The sequence below is a fragment of the Symphalangus syndactylus genome, chromosome 11, assembly GCF_028878055.3.
Source record: "Symphalangus syndactylus isolate Jambi chromosome 11, NHGRI_mSymSyn1-v2.1_pri, whole genome shotgun sequence".
Classification (NCBI taxonomy): Eukaryota; Metazoa; Chordata; class Mammalia; order Primates; family Hylobatidae; genus Symphalangus; species Symphalangus syndactylus.
The window spans coordinates 55,070,610-55,084,072 of record NC_072433.2 but is presented as its reverse complement, the minus strand read 5'-3'; the positions used below and the strand labels follow the sequence as shown (position 1 = coordinate 55,084,072).

Here is a 13,463-nt window from a genome sequence, read left to right as displayed (position 1 = left end):
CCCCAGAGCCACCAATTCGGCCCCTTCCACCCCTGGGGGAAGCATTAATGATGCTGAAATGTGTCAGAGCTCCCACCAGCTCCCTCTTCACTGCTACTCTTTCTTGCCAGGCAAAACAGGAACCACAAACCCCAGCTTCCTCTCACAGAGTGTCTGTGGCTTGTAGGGGAGGCGGAAATGGCTGAGGTGCGGATACAAGACCTGAGTCACTTGAGCTGCTGTTGCCACAAGTCCCCTCCTTCTCCCCCTCCCCAGTTCTAAGGTCTCCTGCTCCCACTTTGTCCTTTCTGGCCTCTTGCTTGCCCTTTATTTCCAAATGTGCACCTGAGTCCCCTGTGTGATGTACACCCATTTCCTGGGCTGCAGTGGGGGCTGCTGTGGGCATCAGGGGCCGTGGGCAGGGCCTGGGGCGGGGACACATCAGGGAGACACAGGGGAAGAGGAAGTGCCTTTGGTCCTGGGGAAGATTGGCTTGTCTTGGTGGGTGGGGACGGTCATTATCAGCTTTCTGGACACACAGAGACAGACGGGATGGACTTCCTCCGGCTACACCTCCCTGGGCTGCACCAGGCCTTGAGGGGGGCACTGGTGAGAAGGGTAGACAGCTGCCAGAGACTTGCACCCCATTCCCTGAGGCCTCACCTCTAGGCACCTCCCCTGGGGCCTCACCTTTCCCCTCCTCCTCATCTCCTCAGACTGGAGATTGCTTTCTCAGGTTCAGGCAGACTCCTGGCCTAATATTTTCTGAATTTCAGTCCCCACCTCCAACCATGCGTCCTCATACCCCTAATCGATGCCCCTTCTGGCTCCTTCTGCAAATCCTCTTCTCTCAGATCCCAGTACCCTCTTCCTTAACCTGGGCTCCTCCAGCCAGGGCCACCAGGGAAAGGGCTGGAACTCCCCTCAGTGCCTCTCCCCTCCCTCTTTTTTCCTAGGATTCCCTCGGCACCTTTGTCTCCTACCTCCTGGGAGATGCAGTCCCCACTGTAGAGCGGGAGGCGCAGGCAGCTGAGGAACTGAGGGCGGTGGCGGTGGGAAGGACAGGGAAGATTGTAGAGGAGGAAGCCCAGGAGGCCCTGGAGGGCCTTAGAGGCAGCCAAAGCCAGGGGGCTGGAGGGCTGAGAGGGCCTGGAGATGACAGAAGACGTGAAGCGGGGAGCTCAGCTGTAGAACAGACCTGGGACTGGGGAGATGGCAGCTCCCATGGGTCCCAAGCAGAGAGGCAGGACAGTGGGGCTGGGGAGACAGCCAAGGCTGCCAGGTGCCAGGAGCCAAGCGCCCCCTTGGAGGCCAGAAAGAAATCCAAGGCATGGTCTGGGGCTTGCCAAGACAGCAGCGGCCAAGCCCAGGAGAGGCAGGAGCCCGATGAGCAGGAAGTGAACAGAGAGGAGAGGCTGAGAAGCTGGGGAAAGGAGGAGGAGGAGAAGGAGGAAGAGGTCAGGGCAAGAGAGCCAGGGATGGCCAGAGGGGCGGAGTCAGAGTGGACCTGGCATGGGGAGTGGGAGGGGAAGGCTGGTGCTGGAGGGCCAAAGGCGGTGGGGGACAACCGGGAGACGGAGCAGGGGGTCAGGGAGGCAGATGCAGGGGAAACTGAGGAGGCCGGGGCTGAAGGCGCTGGGAAAGGAGAAGAGGTAGTGGTGGTGGAGAAGGCCTGTGAAAGCACTAGGGCATGGGGGACGTGGGGCCCAGGGGCAGAGCCTGAGGACTGGGGAATCTTAGGTAGAGAGGAGGCCGGGACAACCCCAGGTAGGGAAGAGGCCAGGACAGTTTTAGATGGGGAGGAAGCCAGGACAATCTCAGGTGAGGAGGAGGCTGGGACAGCTTCGGGATGGGGGGAGGCTGGGACAGCCTTGGGAGAGGAGGCCGGGACGGCCTCGGGAGGGGAGGAGGCGGGGACGGCCTCAGGCGGAGAGGCTGGGACAGCCTCAGGAGGGGAGGAGGCCGGGACAGCTTCAGGAGGGGACGAGGCCTGGACAACGTCAGGCAGGGAGGCCGGGACAGCCTCGGGAGGGGAGGAGGCCAGGACAGCCTCAAGCGGGGAGGCTGGGACAGCCTCAGGAGAGGAGGAGGCCGGGACAGCCTCAGGAGGGGATGAGGCCTGGACAACCTCAGGCAAAGAGGAGGCTGACCTCCCGGGAGTCAGACAGACAGAATATGGAGCAGTCCCAGGAGAAAGGCTCCTGGAGGCTACTGGAAAAGTCTGGGTCCTAGAGGAGGAGGGGGATGAGGGGAGAGAGGCTGAGGTGAGCCCTTTCCCTAAACAGGCCCAGGTCCTGAGCACTGAGAGAACAGAAGAGGCTGCTGAGAGCCAGACAGCAGGGAGGGAGGCTGTGGGAGGCCAGGAGGCAGGGGAGAGCTTTGAGGGCCAGGCAGACCTGTGTGGTAAGGAGGCTGAGATGAGGCGGGACTTGGAGATCAGGGCCGACCAGGCCAGGCTGGAGGAGCTGGTACAGGCAGAGGAGGCCCAGGAGGAGAGAAGGAGCAGCAGGGATCCAGCGGCTGAGCTGCCCTCAGATGGAGAGGCTGAAGGCGCTGTCGACTTGGAGGCAACTCCAGAGGCCAGGCCTGAGGAGGAGCTCACAGGGGAGGAGAGTGAGGTGGCCCAGACTAGCTGTGGCCCACTGGGGGTGGAATGGGGTGGCCTCACACACAGGGTCACCAAAGGCCAGGGACCTGAGCTGATGGGGGGCACCCAGACCCCAACTAAGCAACCCGAGGAAAGGGAGGCAGGGGAGGTGGAGCTCATGGGAGTTCTGGCCCTGAGCAAAGAGGAGCAGGAGAGGAGCCTGGAGGCAGGTCCCAGGCACGCGGGGTCTGTAAAGCCTGAGGGCTCCGAGGCCTTCCCAGGAGCCTGGGAAAACCGCACGAGAAGGGACATGGAGAGAGGAAATACCCAGGAGGATGCGGCTGATGGCGAGCAGCGGGAGGAGGAGGCTGCGGGAGGCCAGACCCCAGCGGCTGAGGCCGAAGGAGACCGAGAGTCTGAACTATCAGAAGTCCCAGAGGCAGGCGGGGAGGGGCCGACAACCCAGGACGCGGGATGTGGAATTGAGGAGGGAGAGGTGTCTGTCTCAGAGAATCAGAAGCTGGACGGAAGCACAGGGGCAGACGCAGGGCCTTGCCCGTCACTGGGAGAGGCCTATGCCAGAGAAACTGAGGATGGGGAGGCGGAGGCTGACAAAACATCCAGGAGAGGCTGGAGGCTGCAAGCGGTGGCTGTGGGCCTCCAGGACCGTGAGGATGCACAGATTGGCTCTGTGGCTGCTGGGATTATGGGGGGTGAGGTGGTCCTAGATGTCAGCACTGCTGGTGCTAGTGAAGCTTTGGAAGGGGCGCCTGGGCAAGGCTGGGACTCGAAAGAAAAGGAAGAGGCAGCAGTAGGAGAGCACGCAGGTGGGCAAGAGTTTGGCCTGGAGGGCTCAGCAGAGGAAAAGGTGGCTGGCAGAGGTGGCCAAGTAGAGGCTTTTGAGTCCAGGGAGGGAGGACCTGGGGGAGGGTGGGTAGAGGCCGAGGAATCTGCAGGTGCAGAGGACAGCTGTGGGCTGGATCGCGCGGGCTCCCAGACAGTGAGGGCAGAGGGGATGGGAGCCATGGTGGAGGCTGGGGGGCTTCTAGAAGAGTGGACGCTGTTGGAAGAAGAGGCTGTTGGATGGCAGGAGAGAGAACAGAGGGAAGACAGTGAGGGGCGGTGTGGGGACCACCACCCCGAGGGAGAGGCACCAAGGCTCCTTGATGCAGAGGGTCTCATGGTGACCGGGGACTGGAGGGCAGAGGCCAAGGAGACTGAGCCAGAAAGCCTGGAAGATGTCAGGGGCCAGGAGGAGCGGCCAACATACCAGGCCCCTGCAGAAGCTGCGCCGGAGTCAGTCGGGGAAGCCGAGACGGCTGAGGCCATGGGCAGTGCCAGAGGAGTTGTTGCCAACAGCTGGAGTGAGGTGAGGGCTCTTGGTGGGGTCTTGGGGGAAACGAGTGGAATCCCAAAGCCAGCTCCATGGTCCTCTGTGCCCCCTTTCCTGCAGGCCCCGCTCCCCGGGTCCCTCCTAGATGTCTCTGTCCCAAGGAGTCGCGTGCACCTCTCGAGAAGCTCCTCACAGCGTCGCTCCCGGCCCTCTTTTCGTCGGACTCCGGCCTGGGAGCAGCAGAAGGAGCCCCCAGCCCCCAATCCTCCTGAGGAGGAGCTGTCGGCTCCTGAGCAGAGACCCCTCCAGCTGGAGGAACGCCTGGAGCCAAGCCCCCTGAGGCATGATGGGACCCTGGTGCCAGCCAAGAGAAGGCCCCTGGGACACGGGTAGGCACAGGGCAACTCGGCTGGGGTGGGGAAGAGACCGCGGGCACCTGGGAACCCGTTCTCACGGGCCTGACTTCCGCCTCCAGGTTTGGCCTCACGCACCCTGGCATGATGCAGGAGCTGCAAGCCCGTCTGAGCCGGCCTAAGCCCCAGTGACTGAGACCCGGTGCTCTGGGAGCCAGGCCCTGAGTGGAGGCCAGAAGGCTTGCTCCAACGCCGCTGAGCCCTGCTCCGTCTGCCACCGTGGACACATCCTCTCCACCCTCTGGGCCTCAGCGTCTTGATATATCATTCATGGAGCAGGCAACACCAGACGTCTGGGAAGACCTGGAACTTAAGGAGTCTGATTCTCCAACACAGGCTGGTGGACCACCTACCCCACTGAGACCACCTCTCAGGGTGCCTGCCCTGGTTCCTCCCCAGCCTGAGTCAGCTGTCTGGACTGCAAGGAGGCTGGGCATAGGGCCTCACACCTGTCACCCCAGAGCTTTGGGAGGCCAAGGTGGGAGGATCACTTGAGACCAGGAGTTCGAGACCAGCCTGGGCAGCATAGCAAGACCCCCATCTTTTAAAAACAAAATAAAAAAATAAAGACTGCAAAGAAGACTGAGAGGGAACAGTGACCATTCTCCTTACAGGCCTTCCTCTCTGACTTCCGCTTCCCAGCCCAACTCCCTGCACCAAGACCCTCAGAACCGGGCGGGGATAACACAAACCTCTAGAGTTGCATCCAGGCCAAAGGAAGGCAGTTGGGAGGGCTGAAGGAGCACTGTTCAGAATCAAAGACGAGCTGCCTTGAGCTTCCAAAACAGTAGCTCAGCCTCAGGATGCCGCTGGTTACGATGGCAACTGCCTGGCTGAGCAGGACATAGTAGGGGAAGGTGGGCCAGGGACCCCAAAAATGTAGAAGCAGAGGGGGGTTCAGGATGGCTGGAGGTTGCTGACCCCATTCCAGGATGCCCTGCCCTCTGGGTGTCAGGCAGCCCTTCCCCAAAGAGAAGCGGAGGCCAGGGGTGGATGAGAGTGCTTTATTGGGCACCCAGCATGGGGGCTTGGCCCGAGGAGGACCAGCAGGCCCCAAGACAATAAATAAACCATCATCTCCCTAAACAATAAATAAATATCCAAGAAATAAATAGCTGGCGAGGACCAGAGGGGCTTTCAGTTACTGGGTAGGGCCTGGGGGAAGGGGCTGGAAGAGCCCTCCCTTGTCCAAGGCTGATGATGCAGAGGCTGCCCTGATGCCAAGACTCCAGTCCTAAAGTTCTAAAGGGTGGGGGGCAGGGGGCTAAGAAGCCACCGATCAGGGCTAGGGGCCCAATGTTGGGAACCCCAAGGGCCAGACTGAGTGCCCGGCCTTGGACAGCAGCAGCAACTCCCGCACGGCCCGAGATAAGACGAGCTCCAAGGAGTGCAGCAGGCGGTAGGTGGAGAGGAGCTGGGGCCAGGACACCTGGGCCGGCCCCTGTGAGGCGCTGCCCAGTGCCCCTGGGAGCAGCCCCTTCCTCTCCTCCTCCTCCTCCTCTTCCTCCTCCTCCTCCTCCTTCGGGAGGTTGAATCCTGCAGCCAGCACCTGTGAGGAGAGGCCATGGGTCAGGGAGGGGCCAGGCCGAGAACCTGAGAGAATCCTCATTCCCTATTTGTGCCCAGCGGCTCCCAATGACATCAGTAACCACAAGGTCATGATTTCCCCGGACATTCCCTACTTGATCTTCCATGATGTCACCTGCTAACGCGTCTCACCTGATCTTTCGGTTCGAGAAAATGGAAGTCAAGGAGCAAGAGGATGCTCACAGAGCTAGATCATCCCAAGGACTGCCCCGAGGGGTGGGGTTCAGGGAATTTCTCTCTGCTGTGAAGGTTGCTCTTGGGTTGGGTCAGCAACAGGCAGAGGGTGACATAGCTCAGATTCCCTGCTTCTTGCCATTCCTTTCTCTCTCTCTCTCTCTCTCTCTCTCTTTCTTTCTTGGAGTCCCGCTCTGTCGCCCAGGCTAGAGTGCAGTGGGGCAATCACGGCTCACTGCAACCTCTGTCTCCCCAGTTCAAGCAATTCTCCTACCTCAGCCTCCTTAGTAGCTGGGACTACAGATGCGCACCACCACGCCCGACTAATTTTTGTAGTTTTAGTAGAGATGGGGTTTTACCATGTCGGCCAGGCTGGTCTCGAACTCCTGACCTCAAATGATCCACCCACCTTGGCCTCCCAAAGTGCTGGGATTCCAGGCGTGAGCCACCACACCCGGCCCTGCTGCTTGCATTTTCCATTCTCATTTCATTAAGTGGAAAATTCTGATTTCCTTTTGAAAGGTTCTGGAGGATCTGGGTGACATCAGAGAATCAGAGGGAGAAAGGAAACAGGAGGCAGACGCTGTGCTGGGTGCTTAGGACAAACCCTGAGTGACCTCACAGCCCATTGGCCTCCTGTTCAAGATGGAGCCCCAGGAGAATGCGAAGATTGAGGGTCGGCACCAGGGCCTGGTGTGGCTGTGTGTGCGCGCACACACACGCACACACTCACACAACATATTCTCACAACGCACCCACACTCATTCCCATGCAGTCACATTCACAAAAAACACATTCATGGCTGGGCACGGTGGCTCATGCCTGTAATCCTAGCACTTTGGGAGGCTGAGGGGGGCAGAGCACGAGATCAGGAGTTTGAGACCAGCCTGGCCAACATGGTGAAACTAAAAACACACAAAAAATTAGCTGGGCATGGTGGTGCATGCCTGTAATCCTAGCTACTCAGGAGGCTGAGGCAGGAGAATTGCTTGAACGCGACAGGCAGATGTTACAGTGAGCTGAGATCGTGCCACTGCACTCCAGCCTGGGTGACAGAGTGAGATTTAGTCTCAGAAAAGAAAAAAAATTCGTTCACATACCCACACACTCTCACACTCACACTGATCCTCACACACTGGCATACGTATACCCAAACTCTCACCCACACACCTCACTTTCACACAACACTCGCATTCACACACCCACCCACACACTCCCACACTCTTACACTCACAGTCCCATACACTCACACACTCTCACACTCATGGACCTACACACTCACACACGGTCACGCTCACACTCATACAGACCCACACACACTCACAGTCACACCCACGCACTCACAGTCACACACTTTCACACAGACCCACACACACTCACAGTCACACACACACTCACGGACCCACATATACACAGTCACGCTCACACTCATACAGCCCCCCCACACACACTCACAGTCACACCCACACACTCACAATCAGGTACACTTACACAGACCCCCACACACACTCTCATACTCACGGACCCACACCCTCACACACAGTCATGCTCACACTCATACAGACCCACACGCACTCACGTCACACCCACACACTCTCACACTCACAGACCCACACACACACTCTCACAGTCACACTCTCACACTCACGGACCCACACACACTCACTCTCACACTCATGGACCCACACACAGTCACGCTCACACTCTCACACTCACACACACTCAGAGCATGGGATCACTGAATGAGCCAGGGAGTCCTCTTTCCCACGTGGTCTGGGGTGGCGGAGAGTGGCCGGGCTCTACCTGGAAGCGGAGGTGTCGTTGCAGATCGCGGAGGTCCAGCCTCATGGCCCACAGCTGCATCCTCTCCATGTTGGTCCAGCGGCCCTGGGTCCCCAGCCCTCCCAGCAGGGCATGGAAGGGCTGAAGCGTGGTGGAGATGAAGCAGAGACGCTCCGGGTCCTGAAGGGGAGGGAGATGGTCAGGAAAGGCCTACAGGCCAAGGATGGCCATATCACACCCACCCCCTCCCTATCCGGGTCTCCTTCCCATTCCACGCTCCAGCCTCCAGTCCATCCCCGTAGCTCTTCCCCACCTCAGCCCAGCTCTGTCCCCATTCCTTCCATCTCCACTGTCTAGGACATTTGTCCCATCTCCTTTTCCAGCCTCCTTTTCACTCCTATGCCCATGATCTTCTCTAACTCACCCTTTCTCAGTCCCTGAAGCACTCTCCATCCACAGCCCTGTTCCCTTCCCTCCTCCACCATCCCATCATACCTCCTGCCCACGTGTTTCCATCCCATCTTCAGCCTCATTCCCATTCCTAACCCCAACTCCATCCTTCCTCCATGTGCCCAGACTCACTCTTTCCATCTTTCCATCCCATCTCCAACCTCATTCCCAACCCCATTCCATTCCCTTCCCCACCAGCAACCCCCATCCCTTCTCCATCCCCTGCTTAACGTTCACGCTCATCATTACCTTCTCATCTCTAACTATCCGCGTTCTCACCCGCAGTGCCACCTCCATCCACCCTCCATGCTGCTGTGATCTCTCTCCAGCCTCATTCCAGTCCCATGCCTGCCGCGTTCCATGCCCAGCTCCACTCTTACCTCTTCCCAACCCCATTTCCTTATTCCAGCTTCATCTTTATTGTTTGTTTGTTTGTGTTGAGATAGAGTCTCGCTCTGTTGCCCAGGCTGGAGTGCAGTGGCGCAATCTTGGCTCACTGCAGGCTCCGCCCCCCGGGGTTCACGCCATTCTCCTGCCTCAGCCTCCCTTGTAGCTGGGACTACAGGCGCCCGCCACCTCGCCTGGCTAATTTTTTGTATTTTTATTAGAGACGGGGTTTCACCATGTTAGCCAGGATGGTCTCGATCTCCTGACCTCGTGATCCGCCCGCCTCAGCCTCCCAAAGTGCTGGGATTACAGGTGTGAGCCACCACGCCCAGCCACTTAAATTTTTTTTGTAGAGACAAAATTTCGCTATGTTGCCCAGGCTGGTCTTGAACTCCTGGCCTCAAGCAGTCCTTCCACCTGGGCCTCCCAAAGTGCTGGGTTTATAGGTGTAAGTCACCATGCCTGTCTTTCATCTTATGTCCAATGACATATTCAACCTCATTCAGGTTCTATCCCCAATGCATCTCCAGCTCAATCTCCAGCCTCATCTTGCACCCTGGCCCCAGCCTATCACAAGCTTCCCGCCCCACTCCACCAGCCCTCACTCACAGAGAGGCGGCGCCAGGCCTGGAAGGTCAGGGAAACATCAGGGAGCTGCTCTCCCAGGGGCAGGAGGTACAGGTTCACTCCCGGCAGGTGAGATTCCGCCTGGGGGGCAAGGTCTGTTAATGGTGGCCAGAAGGGATTGGGGGTCTGCCCATCCCCAGCACCAGCTGCATTAGGGGGACTTACAAAGCGGTGGGCCTGGCCCCGAACCTCGGAGAGCAGCTTCCTGGCGAGATGCAGGCTGACTGTGAACTCCCTCTGCAGCTCCTGCAGGCTCAGCTGGGGCCTCCCTGGGGGCCTTGGGAATCCCCAGACACCAGCTTGAACCAGCAGCAAGGGAAGCAGCAACAGGCTGAGCCCTGGCGAGATGGGGAGAGGGTGGCAAGACAGGGAGAGAGCTTGAGAACTCGGGAGAAGAAAGGGAACATGCCTTTTCTGAGCCTGTGCTAGCTGTGAGCACGGTGCAGGCACTTTCACCAGCATCATTCCTCTGCCTCCTCAAAACCACAAAGGAGGCCGGGTGCGGTGACTCACACCTGTAATCCCAACAATTTAGGAGGCCGAGGCGGGCGGATCACCTGAGGCCAGGAGTTCAAGACCAGCCTGGCCAACATGGTGAAACCCTGTCTCTACTAAAAATACAAAAATTAGTCCGGCGTGATGGTGCATGCCTGTAATCCCAGCTACTCAGGAGGTTGAGGCAGGAGAATCACTTGAACCTGGGAGGCAGAGGCTGCAGTGAGCTAACACCACTGCACTCCAGCCTGGGCGACAGAGCCAGACTCCGTCTCAAAAAAACAAAACAAAACAAAACAAAACCCCACAATGCAGCCAGCACGGCCCCCATATGGCATCTCTGCATGGCGTGCCCACTTTTGCAAAAAGACCAGAAGGCTGATCGTTTTTTTTTTTGAAACAGAGTTCTGTTCTATCACCCAGGCTGGAGTATAGTGGTGTGATCACAACTCACTGTAGCCTTGAACTCCTAGGCTCAAGTGATCCTCTCACCTCAGCCTCCCGAGTAGCTGGGATCACAGGGACACACCACTGTGCCTGTTTCTTTTTTTTTTTTTTTTGAGACGGAGTCTCGCTCTGTCACCCCCCTGGCTGGGGTGCAGTGGCGCAATCTCGGCTCACTGCAAACTCCGCCTCCCGGGTTCACGCCATTCTCCTGCCTCAGCCTCTCCGAGTAGCTGGGACTACGGGCACCCGCCACCACGCCCGGCTAATTTTTTGTATTTTTAGTAGAGACAGGGTTTCACCGTGGTCTCGATCTCCTGACCTCGTGATGTGCCCGCCTCGGCCTCGCAAAATGCTGGGATTACAAGCGTGAGCCACTGCGCCCGGCCGCCTGTTTCTATTTTTTTGTAGAGACAGGGTCTCACTATGTTGCCCAGGCTGGTCTTGAACTCCTGGCCTCAAGAGATCTTCCCGCCTCAGCCTCCCAAACTGCTGGGATCACAGGCATGAGCCACTGTGCTGGGACAGAGGCTGGATTTTGACCCCCATAAACTCCCTTGGCCAAATGCCTTTTTCAGTGAGCAACCTGCACAACCACATGTGGCAGCCTCAGTGCTATTGTTCTCCCCAATTTGCAGATGAGGCTCAGTGAGGTTGACTTGCCCAAGGTCAAATAGCCAGAAGGTGGGAAGCCAGGACTGGATTCCAGATTTTTCCAAATGCAGAGCCCATGGGTTTTCCTCAGAGAATGCAGAGGGAGGCAGCCACCTGCCCCAGGAGTGGGCACACCATGTTCTGCCAAGGATTCTTTGGGCTCAGCCAAGCGGCTCTGATGGCTTGAACTGGCCATGAGGTCCCCAGGGATGGGCTGGCAATGCCAGAGGCTCTATTCCAGAGAGTCAAAAGGACAGGTTGGTCCAGTTTCCACCACGGCAGGTAGATCCTGGCAGGGTAACTTGCCTGGGGCGAATCCACAGTGTGGGAGCTTTTTTTTTTTTTTAAGACAGAGTTTCACTCTGTCACCCAGGCTGGAGTGCAGTGGTGCGATCTCGGCTCACTGCAACCTTCACCTCCCAGGTTAAAACAATTCTCCTGCCTCAGCCTCCTGAGTAGCCGGGAGTACAGCCATGTGCCACCACGCCTGGCTAATTGTTATTATTTTTAGTAGACAGGGGTTTTGCCGTGTTGGCTAGGCTGGTCTCCAACTCCTGACCTCAGATGATCCGCCTGCCTTGGCCTCCCAGAGTGCTGGGATTACAGACATCAGCCACTGCGCCCACCCAGAATGGCTGAATTCTGAATGTGCTTCCTGACCTATGTTTTCCTGGAAAGAGGGGCAGTGGATGGGCGCTCTAGGAAGAGGGCAGCATTCATCAATTTCCCCCTCAGGGAGAGGAAATCTAGCAAGCACAAGAGTTATACAATTCTCCTCGAAACACAAACCAAAACTGGCCCGAAGTCCATCCTGCTCTCCCTTCCCTCCCTGCCTCTTCCCTGTCCTCTCTCAATCTCTAAGCCCTGGGCTCTGCTCTTCGAAATGTCCCCTGATAAAGGTGAAGGGGAGCTTCTAAGGACATCTACCTCCCTCGTGGACTTCCAGATGTGGTGGGCAATGCCTAACCTAAGATCTCTGGCATTCAGACTCCCTGGTTTTGGGGCCACTCGGACCCTCTGACATCCTGGAGACTTAAGGCAGAGTGGGGTTCTTCCTAGCTCAATGTTGGGGACGGGGTGGGTGCCCCCAGGCCCTGGTGGATCAAGCCCAACCGTAAGTGAGCTGTGCCACCTCCAACCTGAGCTCTGGAGCCCCCAGACCCCCTCCTTACCCTTTGCAGCCGATCCTGGGTCATTGACTCTGGCCTTTGAAGGCTCTGTCTCCATCCTCCAGCCTTTGGTCCCTACCTGCCCTACGTGGCATGTTACCTTCTCCTCTGCCTACTGCTCTGGTTCTAGCCCCTGAGTTCTGCAGCCACCAGCTGCAGATTGGACCTCCTTCCAACATCAAACTAAAGACCTCTGACCCAGTGAGGCTGCTGACGTCTTGGTCCCAACGCCCCACTTGTGCCAGCACCTCGTTCTGCTCTTCCTCCAGCCGGCCCCATTCTCAGTCTTAGCCAAGCTGTTTGGCTTCTGCTTATTCACTCCAAACTCTTCATTTATCTGCCTAGACCTGGTCCTTGTCAAATTGCTGGTCCAACCCTCCCCATTCCTGCTAGCCAAGGCGAGAATCATCTTCTTCTCATCCTCTGCCCAGCCCTGGGTCAAATCACCATCCCACTGCCCCAGGCCCCCACCCAGTCATGCCAGCCTCCCTTCCCATCCAGCAGCCAGCCGAGTCCTCAGTCTTGGCCAAGTTGCTGCTCTCAGCTCTCGACCCCCATCTGCACCAGCCAAGCTCGTCCATCCTCTGCCCAAACTCAACCAAGCCCCTCACCCCAGCTTCAAACTCACGCCAGCCAAGGTCGCCTGCCGTCTGGCCCATGGCGGGGCCCAGCCTTTTTGGTCAGCCATCTCCTGGGTAGGGGGGGTCTTATACTGGGGGCTGTGCCCGGTTTCACTTTCCGTCCTACTTGTACTTTCAGCTTTGTGTTCACTCACTCTTCCCTCTCGCCACCCCTTGCTAAAATGGGGAAATGTAATTTCCCTTCCCGGAGGGGGTGGGAGGTATGATGGGGGGTGACGGGAAGCTGGGGTTTCGGGACATCCAAGCTCCAGACTCACTGCTAAGCTCCCACGTCCAGCCCTGTCCTCAATGCCCCATGCTTGGGTGAGCCATCCAGCCCTATTCACTGGTTGATCCCAGAGTCCCAAACCCCCTCCTGATTCTCGGCTCTGCCACCACCATCCTAGGGTCTACTGTCCTTCCAAAGATGGATGGCCAGGTAAGGGGATTGCCCACCCCAGGGGATTTGGGGTTTTGAGTCATCTGACTCCCTTATGGTTTACCAGATGGCTGAGGGAGGTGCCTCAATGGGTGGCTTGGATGCACCTTTGCATGGGGCCAGGCAGAGGCTCAGCATGATGGTGGGACTGGAGCTCACTTTGCAACTAGGGTCAGGGCTGGATAAAACCAGGTCCGAGGCCATATCTGGGACCAGGGTTAGGGCTTTTACCAGGGCCAAGGGCTCTGTCTCTATCTTTAACCTGAGTCAGATATAGGATTTGATTTCAGTCTATAATCAAGATCAGGACTCAGTGTACAGCT

The 13,463-nt window shown here is 58.0% G+C and overlaps 2 protein-coding genes across 5 annotated transcripts; one reads left to right on the top strand and one right to left on the bottom strand.

Moving 5' to 3' along the window:
• Positions 1–368: 368 nt before the first annotated feature.
• APOBR (apolipoprotein B receptor) lies at positions 369–4,892 on the top strand. 4 transcript variants are annotated; one of them, XM_063611979.1, is made up of 5 exons: positions 369–588; positions 936–1,940; positions 2,070–3,935; positions 4,020–4,288; positions 4,375–4,892. In XM_063611979.1, the coding sequence occupies exons 1-5, from the start codon at positions 532–534 to the stop codon at positions 4,442–4,444; spliced, it is 3,267 nt and encodes a 1,088-aa protein (XP_063468049.1). In that variant the 5' UTR covers positions 369–531; the 3' UTR covers positions 4,445–4,892. The 4 variants fall into 4 exon arrangements, with proteins under 4 accessions (XP_063468049.1, XP_055154237.1, XP_063468048.1 ...); XM_055298262.2 differs by having other exon boundaries at positions 936–1,967; XM_063611978.1 differs by having other exon boundaries at positions 936–3,935.
• A 409-nt stretch (positions 4,893–5,301) lies between these two features.
• Positions 5,302–13,134, bottom strand: IL27 (interleukin 27). The gene is made up of 5 exons (XM_055298320.2): positions 12,710–13,134; positions 9,485–9,657; positions 9,302–9,400; positions 7,877–8,035; positions 5,302–5,861 (listed from the first exon to the last, which is right to left on the bottom strand). Exons 1-5 carry the CDS (start codon positions 12,738–12,740, stop codon positions 5,598–5,600), a joined length of 726 nt encoding a protein of 241 aa, XP_055154295.1. The 5' UTR covers positions 12,741–13,134; the 3' UTR covers positions 5,302–5,597.
• Positions 13,135–13,463: the final 329 nt, after the last annotated feature.